The sequence below is a fragment of the Hyla sarda genome, chromosome 5 (genome assembly GCF_029499605.1).
Source record: "Hyla sarda isolate aHylSar1 chromosome 5, aHylSar1.hap1, whole genome shotgun sequence".
NCBI classification, from domain to species: domain Eukaryota; kingdom Metazoa; phylum Chordata; class Amphibia; order Anura; family Hylidae; genus Hyla; species Hyla sarda.
Window position 1 is genome coordinate 42,447,687 of NC_079193.1, and position 21,966 is coordinate 42,469,652.

General features: G+C 44.2%; 1 protein-coding gene across 11 annotated transcripts in view; it reads right to left on the reverse strand.

Moving 5' to 3' along the window:
* MKX (mohawk homeobox) overlaps positions 1-21,966 on the reverse strand; it is a 168,733-nt gene that overhangs the window by 79,657 nt on the left and 67,110 nt on the right. For 7 of the 11 annotated variants that reach the window (XM_056519387.1, XM_056519393.1, XM_056519394.1 and 4 more), the window contains 4 exons: positions 21,178-21,340; positions 4,850-5,003; positions 933-1,268; positions 392-439 (listed from right to left, as the gene is read on the reverse strand). In XM_056519387.1, coding sequence (XP_056375362.1) covers positions 392-439; positions 933-1,268; positions 4,850-5,003; positions 21,178-21,340 — 701 coding nt within the window. The remainder of the gene's footprint in view (positions 1-391; positions 440-932; positions 1,269-4,849; positions 5,004-21,177; positions 21,341-21,966) is intronic. The other 4 variants (XM_056519389.1, XM_056519396.1, XM_056519388.1 and 1 more) reach the window with 3 other exon arrangements.

The following is a 21,966-nucleotide window of genomic DNA, read 5'->3' on the forward strand; positions in this document are numbered from 1 at the left end:
TACTAAACTGTAGTAACACACAAGGAATCACCTCTGAAAGAGCTTCCTGGTACTATCACCTGAAAGGTGGGTAAATTCACACATATGATGATCATTTCTGAAATTGCACCAAATTTTTGTAAATTTGGTGTAGTGAGTTAAAAAGCCACCCATGACAAAAAAAAGAAGCAAAAAAAAACACATACCACAGCCATTATTGGTAAATACCCCCATAGTGTCTACCTCATCCCTAGCTTGACAAGCAAAGTGATAGTTAACCCAAATTGCCAAGGGGCCCCACAAACCCTATGGGCTCTGGTATATTCCAAGATTTGTATGGTGCTAACAATAGCCCTATATAGGTAACGTTTTTGGGGTCAGTCTTCATCATTGGAAATGTAGTGGAACATACCGTATTTCTGCTCAGGTCTACTTGACCAAGACTCAAGACTTGCACTACCTGAAATAGGCAAAACAGACTCTGTTCACATCTGCTATTGGTTAGGTAAAAGTGAAAGAAACTAAGTAAGAAGCCATTCAATGGAGTCCCATAAAGTGCCAGTGCTTGTCATGCTATGGATTAGGCAATGGGTTGTGGTGCTCCATCACCTGGAAAACCTTGATGCCAATGGCCTCTAAGTTCATGAAGACCAAGATGATGTGGGTAAGCACACTTGATGCTAGTCACGGCAAGAGTTGGGTATACGTGAAGCCAACGGTAACTCTTCCCAACCCTTGCTAGTAAAAAGATACTGAGGGACACCAAAATATGTAGATGGTGTGCAGCATAGGCTTTTCTTGTATCGACAAGATGCACATGTCTCACTTTTGATGACCAGACATTTTTTTAAATACCTTCTGAGAGCAATAATTTTTCTTATTTACCTTCGTCGAAATGCATAAGCCATGTAGAACAGCAAGATATGGAAAGTCACATCTATACATACACTCACCTGTTCGGTAAACAAAATTGCCTTCAGTTTCTGAAGATGAAGGGGACACAAGCTCTTCTTCAAACTCGTTCGAGCTGAATGATCCTGAGTGGTTTCTCTGTCTTGTGTTTTCTCTCATGACTGAATTAGTGGCCATGACATGTCTTAAGGAGTCATTGAGATACCGATGCAATAAACTGCTCTTGTATTTTGGAGGGGAGACATAGTCTTCATTGGCACTGGCTTCTGCCCTCATCCCTGACTTGATGACCGAGTTCTCAGCATTGATCACAGTATGGTGGATGGGTTTATCATATACTTCTTCATTAGCGTGACTCATGGGAACATTTTCTCCATCTAAAAAACAATAAAAAAAATTTTTTTAAACTGAAGTAATTAACGAACTATACTACAAAAGTGATGTTTTTACAACTCCATATAATGATACATTCTGTAAATTAGCTGACTATTTTCCATCATTTAAACAAATGACACTGATACAAGTCAGAAGAGAATATCAGAAGTTTTTTTTTGCTTATAGGGGTCTTCTTAAATATTAAAGCGGTTATCCAGGAAAAAACTTTTTTACATATATCAACTGGCTCCAGAAAGTTAAACAGATTTGTAAATTACTTCTATTAAATAATCTTAATCCTTTCAGTTCTTATGAGCTTCTGAAGTTAAGGTTGTTCTTTTCTGCCTAAGTGCTCTCTGATGACACCTGTCTCGGGAAACGCCCAGTTTAGAAAAGGTTTGCTATGGGGATTTGCTTCTAAACTGGGTGTTTCCCGAGACAGTTGTCATCAGAGAGGACTTATACAGAAAAGAACAACCTTAACTTCAGAAGCTCATACGTACTGAAAGGATTAAGATTTTTTAATAGAAGTAATTTACAAATCTGTTTAACTTTCTGGAGCCAGTTGATATATTAAAAAAAAGTTTTTTCCCGGATAACCCCTTTAATGGAATGTGTATGGCTATTATAACTGATACGTTCTTCAAGTCCCAAAAAATTTTTGGCCTGTGAGTCCAACCTTTGCTCCCAACCTTTACATTTACTGTATCTGTTTATATGATATAGATTTTCTTTTAAAAGCTTGTATATTACATCTAATGGCTCTTTTGCACACATAATAAAATGCTTAAAATCTAAAAAAAATTATCTAAATTGATGGTGAATTTTTAGGTTATAACTGTATTTTTATATTTTTCTTTTTGTGGAACTACAAATAATAAATGTGCTCAGAGCGGCTTTGGCGGAATCCCCTTTTAATAATATCTCATTACATTTATTTTCCCTTATACTGCTCTAACAATGAACAACTGAACTTGGGAGCATGTAATGCTGAATAAATCTATCCAGATTTATTTTTCTAAGACTAGTGTGAAAGGGGAGACAAGGGTCACCGGCTCGGGGGGTGCAGGCTAGGTAATAAACACATGTATTTCAATCATAGGTATGGTCATGCCCTTTTAAGCCCTTCTGCTCTGCATTCTTGTGTTACAGTCCTTTGGAATAAACCCCATTTCTGTACCAATAAACATTCCCTGTCGGCTCTGTGGAACTGCTCTATTTAGACTGATCTGCAACTTATTCTTCACAGGAATAGTCCTTCTTTTCTTAGAAAGTCTGGCCAGTGTCCAGTATAAATATAAATGCCAGTACACTACATAGGATAACTCTGCATAACCCACATGTAAGGGATCAGATATCACTTCTTGTTTTTTCCATATATGACACGAAGTTCCTCATCTTTATGTTACTGCCGCTGTGCCTCAAGACATAAATAATATGAAGAATGTTCTCACTGAAGAAATAATTCAATGTTGTGTAAATCTAGATGGTGCCTAGGATAACTCTAACACTTCAGTCGTGTAGAAGGTCCTACAACATCCTCTTTCAATCCGACATCTGGAATTATTGACACGATGCTGCCTGTCTGAGAATATTGCAGTAAACCTCTCTCCCTCCACGTGGAATATATTTATAAGAATATTCCTTGACAGTAACATGAAATGAACCTTGTGGTCCCATTGGCGCCTTTGTGGAAAGTTCTGCCAGATTTGACAACCAGAAGCCCCAAAAGACCTCACTGGATCTATAGTTTGATGGATCCAGCACTGTTTCATGGCTTCTGTTATGAATATAAACCATAATTCAGATATGAGCAGAGCCTTATAGACCTAAGGTCAAGTAATGCTCTTTGGGACTAAGTTTTATGGTTAGGTTATGGTTTCCATTTCAAAAGATAGGGGATAACTACGGTAAGTGATCAGTGGGGGGGTCTGACTGCTGGGGCCCTCACCAATACTAGAACAAAGGTCAATTGTCCCACAAGAGAATGGAGCGACAGCACATACCTTCGGGCAGTGCTCCATTCACAGCATGTGGGACTTCTATACATTGCTGAGCTTAATGCTTGGCAGCAATGAGTAAATGGAGCAGGGGCGCTGTTGCTTAATTCTCTTGGGGGACAACTGACCTCCAAACAGCGGTCGTTCCCCACAATCAAATAGTAGTCCTTTATCCTGTGGATAGGGCATAACTTTTCTTATCGTGGGATAACCTCTTTAACGGTTAAGTATTAAATGGTCAGCAAGCTGTGGACCAATATATATCTTGAAACACCAGCAAAATCTGATGGCAAAACCTGGCAAACCGCAAGGAAAATTTTAGTCCGAAACCGAAAATTTAGGCTGTGCTTGGCCAAAAACCGAAACCGAAAATGCATTGCCCCGCCCCCTTTTTTCAGTATAGTTTTTGTTACATTTTATTACTTTTTTGGGGATGTGATGTGACCAAAATCAGCAATTTTTGAGGGGGCGATCCACTCCACTGGACGACCCGTGAGTGTTTAAAGCATTGTGAGTGTTTAAGGCAGTGTTTAAAGCTAATGTCGGCCATTAGCTACGACTCCCTGCTACTAGAATCAGCAGGGGGCCGTCGGGTATGGCAGGGGCTCGAGTCAGGAGCTTGCGCCATACACTGTGGCAACCAGTTAAATGTTAGATTGCTTCAATGTCCGTCATTACAGGCAGATGTCAGCTGCTGATAGCAGCAGGCATGTCCCTGTTATGACACGGACCTGACCCGTGGCCCGCGTCATGTCCTCGCGCGATCCATGACGTACATATATGTCATGGGTCAGGAAAGGGTTAAGTCACACCCATCGAAATTATCGGCAGAAAATTCTGATAATTTTCGGTGGCCAAAAGCTTACTTTTTTGGTTATCGCCTTCATTTTCACCTTAAATAGTTTCAGTTTTTGTAAAATATAGGCAGAATCTGGATCATTTGCACAGGCTTTATCTAAAAATACTACAAAGAAGCCTCTTAAGATGACCATCAAAAATTGCATAGAAATTTGTCTTCCAGATGGTGGGTCTTCTCAACGAAGATGACCAGTTTACCCAGAGATATAAAAAGGCAGAAAATCTGCTCTAGTAAGGGGAGTGCTCAGCTCAAAGAAATGTTATTTTGGAGAAGTTTAAGACTTAAAGGGGTTATCCAGGAATAGAAAATGAGAGTGTATTTCTTTCAAAAAAACAATCCCTTCTGTCTCCAGGTTGTGTGTAGTTCTGCAGCTCAGTTCCATTAAAGTGAATGGAACCAAGTTGTAATACCACACAAAACCTGGGGACAGATGTGGAGCTGTCTTTGAAAGAAATTACCTCTGTTTTTCTATTCCTGGATAACCCCTTTAAGTAGTGATTGTTCTAATGTGCAGGGCATATCTGGGGTTATATAAGACAGGGTTCACACCTATGTTGGAGGTTTCATTGAGTGGCTTGTCACAGACTGTCAATGATCACTGGAGATGGACATAGCAGAAACTGTGAAAACTGCTATCTGTATGTTCAACTACCCAACCTCACAATGTCAACCTGTGCCTCCGAGTCCTGACTGAGCCAAATTATCACAATGAACATGAACAAACCTTCTGAACAGGAGTCTTCACTGCTGACACTGAGACGTTCGGCATTCCCTTGAACATATTTGTTATATAACTTTATCCTCAAAGCCCAGCTCAGATCTGGTTGTCTCACAGTGTTTTTGAGGCGTCTTCTTGCATTTGCAAACCAATTTGAAACCTGGAACAAAAAGACAATTTATTTAAACCATTCATATCCTAAGCAGTGATAAACAGATCTATTCAAGCATGGAAACACTGACAAATTTATTGAATTCAACATCAAATTTCTACAGGCCCCATATACAAATTGGACATATATCAGCCAAACCGCTAATTTTGGCAGGACTGGATGACCATCTAACCATCTGTTTTATTAGTGTACCCTCATACAGGAAAAACCCATGCTTTCTGGTGGAGAGCTACTCTGCATATTTTTCACAGAGAATCCTTTTGGTCCTCTCCTTAGAGGGGTACTCCGCTGAAAACATCTTATTCCCTATCCAAAGGAGAGGGCATAAGATGTTAGATCGCGGGGGACCCGCAGCTGGGTCGGTAGCATCCTGAACACGGAAGCTTGCAGCTTCTGCATTCGTGACGTTACGCCACGCCCCCTCCATTCATGTCTATGACAGGGGGCAGTGATGGCTAGTGCATAGCCATCACGCCTCCTCCCATAGATGTGAATAGAGGGGGCATGTCGGCTGGCATCGCCAGTCATTGGGCAAGGAGCAGAGTTCGTTACGTGCACCAAATGACAGGGGTGCTGCAGAAGCGGGATCCCCGCAATCTAACATCCTATCCCCTATCCTTTGGATAGGGAATAAGATGTTTTCAGGGGAGTACCCCTTTAGGGAGAGACTTTACCTCTTCAGTTCTACAACATAAACCTTTCTGCCGGCCAGCACCCTGGTTGTTACGCCGAGCGCTCCGGGTCCCCGCTCCTCCCCGGAGCGCTCGCTTCACTCTCCCCGCGGCAGCGCTCCGGTCACGTCCTCTGACCCGGGGCGCTGCGATTCCGCTGCCAGCCGGGATGCGATTCGCGATGCGGGTAGCGCCCGCTCGCGATGCGCACCCCGGCTCCCCTACCTGACTCGCTCTCCGTCTGTTCTGTCCCGGCGCGCGCGGCCCCGCTCCCTAGGGCGCGCGCGCGCCGGGTCTCTGCGATTTAAAGGGCCACTGCGCCGCTGATTGGCGCAGTGGTTCCAATTAGTGTGTTCACCTGTGCACTTCCCTATATCACCTCACTTCCCCTGCACTCCCTTGCCGGATCTTGTTGCCTTAGTGCCAGTGAAAGCGTTCCTTGTGTGTTCCTTGCCTGTGTTTCCAGACCTTCTGCCGTTGCCCCTGACTACGATCCTTGCTGCCTGCCCCGACCTTCTGCTACGTCCGACCTTGCTTTTGCCTACTCCCTTGTACCGCGCCTATCTTCAGCAGCCAGAGAGGTGAGCCGTTGCTAGTGGATACGACCTGGTCACTACCGCCGCAGCAAGACCATCCCGCTTTGCGGCGGGCTCTGGTGAAAACCAGTAGTGGCTTAGAACCGGTCCACTAGCACGGTCCACACCAATCCCTCTCTGGCACAGAGGATCCACTACCTGCCAGCCGGCATCGTGACAGTAGATCCGGCCATGGATCCCGCTGAAGTTCCTCTGCCAGTTGTCGCTGACCTCACCACGGTGGTCGCCCAGCAGTCACAACAGATAGCGCAACAAGGCCAACAGCTGTCTCAACTGACCGTTTTGCTACAACAGTTACTACCACAGCTTCAGCAGTCATCTCCTCCGCCAGCTCCTGCACCTCCTCCGCAGCGAGTGGCCGCTCCTGGGATACGCTTATCCTTGCCGGATAAATTTGATGGGGACTCTAAGTTTTGCCGTGGCTTTCTTTCCCAATGTTCCCTGCATCTGGAGATGATGTCGGACCTGTTTCCCACTGAAAGGTCTAAGGTGGCTTTCGTAGTCAGCCTTCTGTCCGGAAAAGCCCTGTCATGGGCCACACCGCTCTGGGACCGCAATGACCCCGTCACTGCCTCTGTACACTCCTTCTTCTCGGAAATCCGAAGTGTCTTTGAGGAACCTGCCCGAGCCTCTTCTGCTGAGACTGCCCTGTTGAACCTGGTCCAGGGTAATTCTTCCGTTGGCGAGTATGCCGTACAATTCCGTACTCTTGCTTCAGAATTGTCCTGGAATAATGAGGCCCTCTGCGCGACCTTCAAAAAAGGCCTATCCAGCAACATTAAAGATGTTCTGGCCGCACGAGAAATTCCTGCTAATCTACATGAACTTATTCACCTAGCCACTCGCATTGACATGCGTTTTTCCGAAAGGCGTCAGGAACTCCGCCAAGATATGGACTCTGTTCGCACGAGGCGTTTCTTCTCCTCGGCTCCTCTCTCCTCTGGTCCCCTGCAATCTGTTCCTGTGCCTCCCGCCGTGGAGGCTATGCAGGTCGACCGGTCTCGCCTGACACCTCAAGAGAGGACACGACGCCGTATGGAGAACCTCTGCCTGTACTGTGCTAGTACCGAACACTTCCTGAGAGATTGTCCTATCCGTCCTCCCCGCCTGGAAAGACGTACGCTGACTCCGCACAAAGGTGAGACAGTCCTTGATGTCTACTCTGCTTCTCCACGTCTTACTGTGCCTGTGCGGATGTCTGCCTCTGCCTTCTCCTTCTCTACAGTGGCCTTCTTGGACTCTGGATCTGCAGGAAATTTTATTTTGGCCTCTCTCGTCAACAGGTTCAACATCCCGGTGACCAGTCTCGCCAGACCCCTCTACATCAATTGTGTAAATAATGAAAGATTGGACTGTTCCATACGTTTCCGCACGGAGCCCCTTCTTATGAGCATCGGATCTCATCATGAGAGGATTGAACTTTTGGTCCTCCCCAATTGCACCTCGGAAATTCTCCTTGGACTTCCCTGGCTTCAACTTCATTCCCCTACCCTGGATTGGTCCACTGGGGAGATCAAGAGTTGGGGGTCCTCTTGTTCCAAGAACTGTCTAAAACCGGTTCCCAGTAACCCTTGCCGTAACTCTGTGGTTCCTCCAGTAACCGGTCTCCCTAAGGCCTATATGGACTTCGCGGATGTTTTCTGCAAAAAACAAGCTGAGACTCTACCTCCTCACAGGCCTTATGATTGCCCTATCGACCTCCTCCCGGGCACTACTCCACCCCGGGGCAGAATTTATCCTCTCTCTGCCCCAGAGACTCTTGCCATGTCCGAATACGTCCAGGAGAATCTAAAAAAGGGCTTTATCCGTAAATCCTCCTCTCCTGCCGGAGCCGGATTTTTCTTTGTGTCCAAAAAAGATGGCTCCCTACGTCCTTGCATTGACTACCGCGGTCTTAATAAAATCACGGTTAAGAACCGCTACCCCTTACCCCTCATCTCTGAACTCTTTGATCGCCTCCAAGGTGCCCACATCTTCACTAAATTGGACTTAAGAGGCGCCTATAACCTCATCCGCATCAGAGAGGGGGACGAGTGGAAAACGGCATTTAACACCAGAGATGGACACTTTGAGTATCTGGTCATGCCCTTTGGACTGTGCAACGCCCCTGCCGTCTTCCAAGACTTTGTCAATGAAATTTTTCGTGATCTGTTATACTCCTGTGTTGTTGTATATCTGGACGATATCCTAATTTTTTCTGCCAATCTAGAAGAACACCGCCAGCATGTCCGTATGGTTCTTCAGAGACTTCGTGACAACCAACTCTATGCCAAAATTGAGAAATGTCTGTTTGAATGCCAATCTCTTCCTTTTTTAGGATATTTGGTCTCTGGCCAGGGACTACAGATGGATCCAGACAAACTCTCTGCCGTCTTAGATTGGCCACGCCCCTCCGGACTCCGTGCTATCCAACGCTTTTTGGGGTTCGCCAATTATTACAGGCAATTTATTCCACATTTTTCTACCATTGTGGCTCCTATCGTGGCTTTAACCAAAAAAAATGCTGATCCCAAGTCCTGGCCTCCTCAAGCAGAAGACGCCTTTAAACGACTCAAGTCTGCCTTTTCTTCGGCTCCCGTCCTCTCCAGACCTGACCCTTCCAAACCCTTCCTATTGGAGGTTGATGCCTCCTCAGTGGGAGCTGGAGCTGTTCTTCTACAAAAAAATTCTTCCGGGCATGCTGTCACTTGTGGTTTTTTCTCTAGGACCTTCTCTCCAGCGGAGAGGAACTACTCCATCGGGGATCGAGAGCTTCTAGCCATTAAATTAGCACTTGAGGAATGGAGGCATCTGCTGGAGGGATCAAGTTCTCCTGTTATTATCTACACCGACCACAAGAACCTCTCCTACCTCCAGTCTGCCCAACGGCTGAATCCTCGCCAGGCCCGGTGGTCTCTGTTCTTTGCCCGATTTAATTTTGAGATTCACTTTCGTCCTGCCGATAAGAACATTAGGGCCGATGCTCTCTCTCGTTCCTCGGATGCCTCAGAAGTTGAACTCTCTCCGCAACACATCATTCCACCTGACTGCCTGATCTCCACTTCTCCTGCCTCCATCAGGCAGACTCCTCCAGGAAAGACCTTTGTTTCTCCTCGCCAACGCCTCGGAATCCTCAAATGGGGTCACTCCTCCCATCTCGCAGGTCATGCGGGTATCAAGAAATCTGTGCAACTCATCTCCCGCTTCTATTGGTGGCCGACTCTGGAGACGGATGTTGTGGACTTTGTGCGAGCCTGCACTATCTGTGCCCGGGATAAGACTCCTCGCCAGAAGCCCGCTGGTTTTCTTCATCCTCTGCCTGTCCCCGAACAGCCTTGGTCGCTGATTGGTATGGATTTTATTACTGATTTACCCCCTTCCCGTGGCAACACTGTTATTTGGGTGGTCGTTGATCGATTCTCCAAAATGGCACATTTCATCCCTCTTCCTGGTCTTCCTTCTGCGCCTCAGTTGGCTAAACAATTTTTTGTACACATTTTTCGTCTTCACGGGTTGCCTACGCAGATTGTCTCGGATAGAGGCGTCCAATTCGTGTCTAAATTCTGGAGGGCTCTCTGTAAACAACTCAAGATTAAATTAAATTTTTCTTCTGCATATCATCCCCAGTCCAATGGACAAGTAGAAAGGATTAACCAGATCTTGGGTGATTATTTGCGACATTTTGTTTCCTCCCGCCAGGATGACTGGGCAGATCACCTCCCATGGGCCGAATTCTCGTATAACTTCAGGGTCTCTGAGTCTTCCTCCAAATCCCCATTTTTCGTGGTGTACGGCCGTCACCCTCTTCCCCCCCTCCCTACTCCCTTGCCCTCTGGTCTGCCCGCTGTGGATGAAATTTCTCGTGACCTTTCCATCATATGGAGAGAGACCCAAAATTCTCTCTTACAGGCTTCATCACGCATGAAGAAGTTCGCGGATAAGAAAAGAAGAGCTCCCCCCGTTTTTTCCCCTGGAGACAAGGTATGGCTCTCCGCTAAATATGTCCGCTTCCGTGTCCCTAGCTACAAGTTGGGACCACGCTATCTTGGTCCTTTCAAAATTTTGTGTCAAATTAATCCTGTCTCTTATAAACTTCTTCTTCCTCCCTCTCTTCGTATCCCTAATGCCTTTCACGTCTCTCTTCTCAAACCACTCATCCTCAACCGTTTTTCTCCCAAATCTGTTCCTCCCACTCCTGTTTCCGGCTCCTCGGACATCTTCTCGGTCAAAGAAATTTTAGCTGCCAAAAAGGTCAGAGGGAAAAATTTTTTTTTAGTGGACTGGGAGGGTTGTGGTCCTGAAGAGAGATCCTGGGAACCTGAGGACAACATCCTAGACAAAAGTCTGCTCCTCAGGTTCTCAGGCTCTAAGAAGAGGGGGAGACCCAAGGGGGGGGGTACTGTTACGCCGAGCGCTCCGGGTCCCCGCTCCTCCCCGGAGCGCTCGCTTCACTCTCCCCGCGGCAGCGCTCCGGTCACGTCCTCTGACCCGGGGCGCTGCGATTCCGCTGCCAGCCGGGATGCGATTCGCGATGCGGGTAGCGCCCGCTCGCGATGCGCACCCCGGCTCCCCTACCTGACTCGCTCTCCGTCTGTTCTGTCCCGGCGCGCGCGGCCCCGCTCCCTAGGGCGCGCGCGCGCCGGGTCTCTGCGATTTAAAGGGCCACTGCGCCGCTGATTGGCGCAGTGGTTCCAATTAGTGTGTTCACCTGTGCACTTCCCTATATCACCTCACTTCCCCTGCACTCCCTTGCCGGATCTTGTTGCCTTAGTGCCAGTGAAAGCGTTCCTTGTGTGTTCCTTGCCTGTGTTTCCAGACCTTCTGCCGTTGCCCCTGACTACGATCCTTGCTGCCTGCCCCGACCTTCTGCTACGTCCGACCTTGCTTTTGCCTACTCCCTTGTACCGCGCCTATCTTCAGCAGCCAGAGAGGTGAGCCGTTGCTAGTGGATACGACCTGGTCACTACCGCCGCAGCAAGACCATCCCGCTTTGCGGCGGGCTCTGGTGAAAACCAGTAGTGGCTTAGAACCGGTCCACTAGCACGGTCCACACCAATCCCTCTCTGGCACAGAGGATCCACTACCTGCCAGCCGGCATCGTGACACTGGTCTGTACTTATGAGGAGCAAAACACAGAAACAGCTGTCTACAGATGGCTAAATTGTCCTTTTGGAGAAGAATCTGGATTAAATAATAAAGCCCAGTTGTGTTTCAAGACTCTTTAGAGGGGCTAAACATTAAATTCCAGGATTGCTACCTCCAAAAGGTAGAAGGGCTACTTCGCTGTAATTGGAAACATTCAAAGATGAACCCAAAGACTTCAATATGTGTTGCATACCAGAGATCACGGTGCTTGCACGTTCCTGCATGTGCAAACACCGATCAAACAAATTTTTTTTTTATTATATAGCATATCACAACATTTTTCCAGTATACATAAAAATGATACTGATTCCCTGTGTCTAACCATTCTTGAAAAAATCCTGAATCGATTTCAACGATTAATTAATCATGAATCCTTCTGGATTCACAAACTGGCCACATTAGTCCTGTGTCTAACCACTGTGTCTAACCATTCTTGAAAAAATCATCCGAATCGATATTAACGATTAAGTAATCATGAATCCTTCTGGATTCCCAAACTGGCCACATTAGTCCCTCAGGGACTTAAAGGGGTACTTTGCTGCTCAGCAATTGGAAAACTAAAAAAAAAATGTAAGCAATTTTTTTGGTGATGCTTTTATGAGTGTTTTTATGCATGTGTTATCTTATGGATCAATTTTTGGAGAACTTCATGGCAATTTTTATGGCAGTTTTTGCCCATTGTTAAGGATATTCACACAAATGTTTTTCTTTTGCAATTCCAATGTGTTTTGAAGCATTAGCTCAGGCAAAACATGTAAAAAAAAATACAACAACTTTTTGAAGATAAAACAAGAACGGCTGTAAAATTAAACTACATGTGAACTGTTAGGCCTTTTCCAACTAAACTCAATGCATTTCAAAAGGGGGGGGGGTGTTAATATACAATGGAAATATATTTTTAGATGTAAAACTAACATTTTATGCCTCAAAATACACTCAGTGGGGGTGTTGGGAATTGATCCGCCACTGATCTGATACTGATGGCCGATACTAAGGTGATTAATATTAAAGTTGGGAGAATCCCTTTATAAAATATTTAGTCAACTCCAAAATTCTGTTACTCGTTTTAGTTGGAAAACTGAACTGACACTAATTATCTCTCAATATCCGCATAGTTTTTTGTGGTCTTGTGAAGCAGTGCAGAAACAGCTCAGGGGTTTATAGAGCCGAACAATGTAAAAATGGATGTAATGGATCTGCTGTATGCTGGACACCAATAGCGCCCAATGGACCCCATTGACTTTAGTAGGGTCCATTGTGTTGCCATTATATTGTCTAGCATTTTGTTGGAAGAAAAAAATAGTGTATCAAGCTGCACTATAAAGATTGCCAATTTTTTGTGGAATCTGCAGACTTCCAAGAGAACTTAGACTAATTCATAAGGTTGATAAGAAGAAAAGATTAAGACCCCATTAAGGGTAGATCACAGGTGGTGACAGAGGCACAACTTTAATCAGCAAGACCTATAAGAGAATTCTAACTATGAAATATCATTAATAGAATTGCTGTTCACCTAAGTGCTGTTGAGCCCAGTTTCTAATGCTACTACTGCACCCCAAATATTTACTTATTATTGGGGCAGATGTCAAAAAACCTTACCTAAGGGCCCACCATTCATTTAAAGTATATGGCTGACCATGCAATGCATGTAGATGAGCAGGTCAGAGACAGTAAGAGTCGCTTTTACGAAAAGGTACGAATTTGTGGGCCACTCCATCCAAGGACAATAAAGGGTTGGGGAAGGAAAAGCACCAATCTGACCCCATACTGGCAAAAAGGGTATTGCTGGAATAATAGTAGGGTGGCCCGTTTTGATTTTTGCTATTGGTAAGCCTCTGGTCTATGTACAAAAGCTATAACAGGGAATGGACAACATAGTGTACACTTTATAAGGTAGGACCCTCCAGGAGCAGAGGATATGTTTGGATGACACCGCGATCATTTAATTCATACTATGAAGTCTAAAAGTGATACTCCACTGCCCCATCGTTCGGAGCATTTTGTTCCAAACGCTTGGAGCGTCCGGCAAGCCCCTCGTGCTGTCACACCACGCCCCCTCAATGCAAGTCTATGGGAGGGGTTGTGGCGGCTGCAACGCCCCTTCCCATAGACTTGCATTGAGGGGGTGTGGTGTGATGTCATGAGGGGGTGTGATCGTGACGTCACGACCCCCGCCGCCAGCACCCAGCGAATTCTGGGTGCTGCACAGAGATTGTGAGGGTCCCAGCGGCGGGACCCCCACGATCAGACATCTTATCCCCCGTCCTTAGGTTATAAGATGTCTAGGGGCGGAGTAACCCTTTTACATATCTCTAAACTTAAATTCATACTATAAAGTTATTTTGCCCTGTTTGTACAGTAAAGCACACCATCAACAACACAGCTCTGGGATTTCAACTATAAATAGTTCTTTAAATAATTATAAAGATTTGTTTTTTACAGTCTAGTATACAGTCATATTGTGTGGTGTATACACTCAGACTGCTGTTTTTAATCCCTTTAGCCATGTACAGAGCCTGTTTCTATATTCACAATGACAATTTAATAGACCTATACAAGTGGTTCTGTCATTTTCGCTCTACTCTCAAAAAGACAAGCTTAGATTAGTCAGAACGTCAGGTCCCCGAAGAGATATTAGCTGAGAAGGATGCCCTGGAATTTTTCCACCTTTTAATGCATCATGGATGCCAATTTTTCTCCACGTCCTCAGCATGATCTATGGCTGGCTTGCATAGGATTTAGCATGACACAACAACAACATGGCGGGATTAGTTTAATGTCTACCTAGATAATCCGCTAAAGGCTGTAGTACTCCGACCTCCTTCAAGTAAAAACCTGAGAAGGAATAAAAGTACATATAAATATAAATGTATGTATGCATTAACTGTTCATTCCCAAAGCAGCGACTGCTGGGACTATTTCAGTGTGTACCGTATTGGGACCATAGCCAACTACTCTCAATATCATACTTTCCATCACTTCAGAAGGGCATGGAGGAATACTTAAAAGCTGATATGAGACATTCTGAACAATTTCATACACTTCACAAGCATTTCAATTGTCTTTTGAAGAATTGTATTTTACAAGGTTGTCTGGTTCAGAATAAAAATTTAAAACCCTCATCTATTGGCGAGGAGAGAGACAAAGTGGAGCATCTCTCTCACTGTAGGACAGCAAATGTCCATATTTAATATGGGAAGTCCATTAATTTCACTGCAATGCTTTATTTACCCTGCGGAGGTGCTGCAGAACATGAAAGCCTTGCTAACAGAGTCCCACTACAGATGATTGTTCATTTCTGGGGACCTCAGTGGGACAACCTATGATATGTTTATCATTATGGAAGCCTTCTAGCAAAAATAAATTGTCTTTTTGTCCTTTAACTGCTATGCATAACTTGTTAAAGCAGAAGTGTCAGCAGGGGTTTATGGTATGGCGTAATGGCATGGCTGTATGGGGCTTTTGACCTTTAATTGCACATGTCTCTTAGTAGTTAATTAACTCTCGCAGCACTGAGATTTTAGAGGTTGAAAAGATTTGAAAATTGGGCTTTGGCGCCCAATGGGCATTCCCCTTGGCTGCTAGAGCACTGCACACTTCATCCCCTTGACCAGTTAGTCACTCCCCTCTGTGCACTGGTCAGAAAAATAGATACATAATAAAGATAGATAGATATAATGAGAGGTTGGTATAAGATAGATAGATATGAGATAGATAGATAGGTAGATGTGAGATACAGTGGGGATCAAAAGTTTGGGCACCCCAGGTAAAAAAAATGTATTAATGTTCATAAAAATGCCAAGGAAAGATGGAAAAATCTCCAAAAGGCATCAAATCACAGATTAGACATTCTTATAATATGTCAACAAAAGTTAGATTTTATTTCCATCATTTACACTTTCAAAATAACAGAAAACAAAAAAAAAGTAAAGATTTTCCAGATTAGACAACCAATTTCAAATTTGATTGATCATTATTTTCTAGATGCCAGAACAGCAAGTATCACTAGACCATTGGGTGCTATTAAAGAATCATTTTTTATCATAAGTTTTTTCACTATATCACAGACTGAAAAATGAAGCAAACCTGCAGTGTGTGACTATTACAACTTGCTATTTCATGCTGTTTGTCAATTTATATGTTGCAAAAAAAGGTCACGTACTTTGGATTAGTTATGTGACAGCCCAGGGATTTAATGTGTCTTTACCAATGAGATGAATTATAAGCATTTTTAAATGAAATTCTGTTAGGTAACACTATACACATAATCCATAAAACCAACTCATTTTCCAGTGCCAAACGATTTCCAGTAACAGTAAGAGGCCTGAATTATCCATCTGAACAGATCTACACTAAGGAGGCCACAAATGATCAATTATTTTGGAGCTGAACATGTGTACGGGGTGGCGACAGCGGCGAGGGAGTTTAGCGTTGGGTATCTGGGCCACCAATGAGAGCTTCTTATATTTCACACTGTGTAAGGGATCAGGGAGCGGAGCAGTAAATCAATGCTTGAAAAATCTCATGTAAATTAAAGCCAAGACGTTGGAAGAAGGACGATGCTTTCCATGTTCTTGTGTTAGTACATCTTGGATTTGGGACTCAAAAATGGGCAGTTTTATCACAAAACCGTCACCGATAAAATTGTTGGCACGTTTGAGGTAGGTTACAGGAAATTGGATACCTACTTTAGAGAATCCACAAACTTGACATATTTTAAATATGAGGTCCCTAAAAATGTTAATAAAAATAGTCCTACCAAAACATTAAGAAGATGTGAAAATGAGAGGAAAAATTGCTATAGCCTATAATAATAATAATATAAGTGTAGCTAATGCCTATGAGTCATGGCTACACCTTTCTTTACAAATGGCAAAGATTCAGTTCACTTCCCTAGTCCCGAGTCTAAAAACTCGGGCTTCTTGGCACCACCCCATACTTCACCCAAAATTCAGGGCACTTGGCCCACCAACCCCCAACTACAGTATTTGGGCTCTTGCATCATGTCAAATGTTTTAATCATTACTGTATGTTATGTTTAATGTAGTCAGAAGATTGGCACCGTCATATTTTGTGTGTGATAGCTGTAAATAGTAGGATCTGGTCGTGAGAACAGGGTTAATTTTCCTATCTTCACCTTTACATCATGCAATACTGTGACGATGCCCGGTCTTATCAGCAGACTTGGACCTAGAGCCTATTTATCTGCTCTCAGCATCTACACCCATCCCACTTGCTCATAAATACCTTGCTAGGCTGCTCAGACCCCGCTAGTGTTCAGTCTGTCTGCACTAGCTTCTTTGCTACTCTTGGATAGTACTTATCTGTGTTTTCTAACCTCGCTTCCTAGAAGGTTTATTCTCTGCTGTTTGATTTGATTCTATTGCTGTTTTCTTGGTTTTGACCTGATTTGTTCACTTTGCTATTTCTGTTTGTCTGTTTACCTCCTGTGCTTTGTTTTTTGTTGTGTGCCTGTTTACCCATTGTGTCCTAACCTGTTTCCCTGACCTCCATACAGTCTTATTTGCTTTGGACCATGTTACACCCCTCCACATTATTTCAGAGCAGGGACTGTCAACCGCAGTCTAGGGCTGATACCCAAGTAGGCAGGGAAATGGTTCTGGGTGAGAACAGGTTTGCACTTTTCCCTACCTTATGTGACAATCGCCTTCTGCTGTGATGCCATTGGTAGATGTAAGCACAAACCAATGGGTGTATGTACACCCTAGTAAGCAAATTTAAGGCGAATTCTCATCTGGGAAATGATTGGCATATCCAAAGACAGGTTAATAGAATAGCTAATGAGAGGATAGTGTGCTATCATGAGTATGAGTAAGATAACTTGGCCGACATCACAAGATCAGTTCTACCAGTTCAGCAAATTATTGTTTGTAAATGTTATGAGGATCACAGTTCACAATGGTCAAAAAATTGTCGAAAATTAAATCTGCTATTTTGGAACTTTTGGGGAAAATAGATGAGTATGGCATAAGTGCACAAGTATACAACAATATTTTTTCCTTTAATTGGGTGTTATTTGACATCTTTAAGGGGTGTTAACATCTCCTCTCCAGGCCCCATCTGGCCTGTTTGCAGCTCTCTGGAAGCCAAAAACAACCGGGTGAGTTATATAAACAGCATAACTCATGGGGCTGTGCCATTTGTGCAACTCCCATAAATTATAGCTATGCAAATTGCTCAACTCACCCACTGTTTTCAGCCCGCTTACCACCAATGTCTTCCGCAAAGAATCCAGAGGGGGCCTTGGACCCTCAATCACAAGACTTCCTTATAGAAGACACTGATGGTATATCTAGTGGATAGGTATTTAAGGTTGAAATATTGCTGGGATCATTCATACAAATAATAAAAAGGACAACTGCGATCTTAATCTTATTATGGGTAAGGCCAGCTTAATACAAAATGATCTACTGTATATTTTACCCCTATGCTGGATCACAGTTTAGACTGCTCGTACTGCTCTATTATGTTTTCCATGCTGCTGCTGCTTTTGAGAGTGTGCAGTAGAGATATAGGTGAGGTAAGATTCCACCTACTAGCTCAGGGGCATCTGAAAATTAGAGATGGAGTTTACAGAATGGAAAACTGGTGGAAATGGCATATACAAGCTATATAATGACCAGTAATACAGTAGTGCTACTCCTCATGGGCACACACTTGACAAAGGTTACCTGACACTGCAGGTACGCTTTAAAGGTTTTTTTGTGTTTACAAGCTGAGGTAAAGCGATCACTATTGAGCTTAACGGGCATCATGAATTACCTGTGCAGCACGCTGACCTTCTAAACTCTCAACAAAGAGTAATACGATTACTCCAGGTAACCAAATCCACGTGTACAATATAATGTCCTATAATTTCACATAAGCCAAGATACAGAAGAAAATGTTTACTGACCTATCAGGAGTATTTTAAAGATACTTATTTAGAAGCTAACCATTATGCATCATGAGGTCAACGCCGAAATACTATACCATGAAAAAAATCTAGAACTAAAGATAATTTTTCCCAAATGTAAAGGATTAGACAATGTTGGGTGTAGTCTGCCATCTGTCCTTCTGTGTACTACAGAGTACCTTACCGTCTCAAAGACTCATCTCTACTTTGTAAAAGAGCATATGGGAACATTTTAGTGGAAGCTAATGTGATGGATTTGGCTTCAGGAAGAACAAAAAAAGTGAGCAGGTTGTGGCAGATAGCCATAATAAGTTAGTCTATAAAGGTCGTTGTGAAAGTCAATTACTTTTCTGGAGCCCCTCCCCATAATAAAACTTGGGCTCATCTATAACACCTGCTCCACAACTTTTGCCAAGAGATGTTATCTAAGCCAAATCTTCTAATATGGTATGTCTCCTTTGGCTGGATGTTTACAATGAGGTGCTTAAATTCTCCTTTTCTTTGTCTACTCCTTCAGGTTATCAACAGCAGAGCTATACGATCTAAGATCATTATTCCAAACCTAGCCCCATAAAAACCGCATTACATTTAAATACCCATCCTTTAAGTTTTTTTTATTTATATTTGTCCGCCTTTATGATGCACTCCAACATTTAGCGAAAAAGCCCCCCCAAGAAACATATCAAAAAAGGCACAAAACTGCAGTGTGTAAACAAAGTCTCAGATTGCCAAATTTCTTCAGGCCCCATCCACTCTGATGAAATCTTCAGGCCCTATCCACTCTGCTGCAGAATTCAGCTTGCAGCTGGGCCCCGTTGTTTTCAATATGATTCTGTTGCTCTGTGCACACTGCAGAATTTCTGGAGTGGTGTTCATTCAGCAGAATGGATGTCCGCCAAAAGAATGAACATGTTCATTGTAACTATCGCACCTGGCCAGGCTTTGCATGTTGCGCTCTGGTAAGTGAGTAGTTATAGGCCCAGGCCAATCAGCAGCTGAGGCTGGGTATTTAAAATTTTTCTTCAGCCTTCTGGCTCTATTCTTTTGTCGGAATTCTGCCAGACTGCATTGCCATCTATGTTAACGGCATGTCTGTGTGGTCCTATTGCCAATGATTTCGGCGACACCCGCTCAAGAAAGGATCTCTGCCTTTGAAGGGGTTGGCCAGGATTAGAAAAAAAAAACATGGCCGCTGTCTTCCAGAAACAGCACTCTCGTTTGGATAGCACAATTCTACTTCAGATACTGTCTTGGGTACCAGATTTAGACACCTCCTTTCTACTGAATATAGCCCTCCAGGTGAAATGTACTCTTTTTAGCCATGTCACAATCGGCCATGTTCAAAAAATCCAGACTGGGGTCAGCTGTAGACAGCAGCATGGCAACCTAGTCTTCATTGGTGTTCATGCAACTCGCACAGGACTCTTGCACAAGTTAACTCTTATGAAAAGTTCTTCACTTACAGCCTGAAGAAGAGCCTTGCCCTAAACGTTCCTATATTCCATAATAATTCATTACAAAACAGACTGGATATTCCGAGCATTGCTGATTGCACCTGATACGTGCCAAAATATGTGTTAAAAAACTATGTGTGAACATAGCCTAATTTATGTAGAGACGGTGACTCTGGTCATTATTTTTGAAATAGTAGGAAGGGGTGCGTGGGGTCCCAACGATCACCCCCTCCACCCTACCATGATATGGTACTTATTAGGGATCGACCGATTATCGGTATGGCCGATATTATCAGCCGATAATCACGATTTTGGGCATTATCGGTATCGGCAATTATCTTGCCGATAAGCCGATAATGCACCGCCCCCCGCACCGCCGACCACCGCACCGCGACCGCCACCCCCTCGACCCGCCGCACCGCACCCCCGACCCACCGTGATGCTAGGCGGTATACCGGTATGGATTTCTTCCCATACCACTATACCGGTCGGGCCCCTCCCCCACCCTCCGAGTCAATAAAAAAATTAAACTTACCCGTAATGGGGGTGGTCCGGGTCATCCATCCTTCCTTCATGTAGTGTCCGGGGGCGTTCCGGGTGGAGGGTGGTCCGGTCCGGTCCGGGCTGTCCTTCTTCTCCCACGGTCTTCTTCTCCACTCCGGGCAGGCTCCGGCCTAGTACGCTGCATAGACGCCGCTACGCCATGACGTCAGGTGCGTCGCTGCGCACGGGCGTCACTGCGCAGCGACGTCTATGCAGCGTACTAGGCCAGAGCCTGCCAGGAGTGGAGAAGATGACCGCCGGAGAAGAAGGACAGCCCGGACTGGACCACCCTCCACCCGGAACGCCCCCGGACACTACATGAACGATGGATGGATGGCCCGGACCACCCTGACAGGTAGGGGAGAGAAGCGGGTGGTGGCGGCGGCGGTCTATGGCCCCGCAAAAGCCACTGCAGATCATTGATTTAAAGCGCCCGCTTTAAATCAATGATCTGCAGCGGTGTCGCAGGGGGTTAAATAGCCGATAACTTATACCGGAATATCGGTATAAGTTATCGGCTATCGGCCCTAACCTGCACCGATTATCGGTACCGGTATCGGCCCTAAAAAAAACTATATCGGTCGATCCCTAGTACTTATCCTGTATTCAGTAGATAGGGCATAAGTGTTTGAAATTGGACAGCTAAAAGGAATCGGAATCATTTTATTATCCTGCTGCATCCGTTCTTAATCGTAAATTTGCCCAACAAAAAAACTATGAAAAACAGCATCTTGCAAGAAAATATGAAAATGCAGCATGGGTCTAGACTGATTCTTTCATTTTTAATATGAAACATCATGCAGAAAACATTTTCCTTGCCATAGGGTTTCTTTCAAATTATTTTAGAAATATTTTTACCTGTACAAGAGTCATCTGTGACCCAAGCGCTAATAGTATCTTCTCAGTCTTGGTTGGGTAGGGATTGTCCCGGTGCTTGTACAACCACTGCTTCAATGGGCGTGCCATGTCTTGTAGTGCCTGCCGTTTGTGCCTCACTTTACCACTTGTACTTCTCGAGCTGCTAAAAATAAACAAATAAAAAAGTTACATTAATGTCAAAAAGAGAAAATAAATCAAATTTCAGATATTTAACATCTAGGACCTGTGACCTCTCCTGACCTGTCTGTTTAAGAAAAGTACATCTATTCCCCATGAAAAAAACAATTCTGTAACAATTCTGCTTATTCCTCTGTGTTGTGTTGCTCCTTCTATAAATTAATGACTAAATAGCCAACTGGGTGTTACCAGCTGGGGGCGTGTTCCTTCACTGTCTGAGATTATACAATCAGAGCTGACGTCAGAGAGTGGAGGAACACGCCCCCAACTGGTAACACCCAGTTGGCATTTTGTTCAATGAAACAACCCAGAGCAATAAGGAAAGATGCTCCAAATTGTTATTTAATAAGGAATAGAAGTATTTACAAAAGCAGACAGGTCAGGAGAGACCACAAGTCCTCTTTAACCCCTTATGGACACAGGTATTTTTCACACTTTCATTCTTTTCCTTCTTGACTTCTAATAGCCATAATGCTTTCAATTCTCCACCTACAGACCTTTATGAGGCTTATTTTTTGCAACATCAATTGTAATTTGTAATGACATCACTTATTTCACCACTACATCTACAGTAAAACAAAAAAAATATTG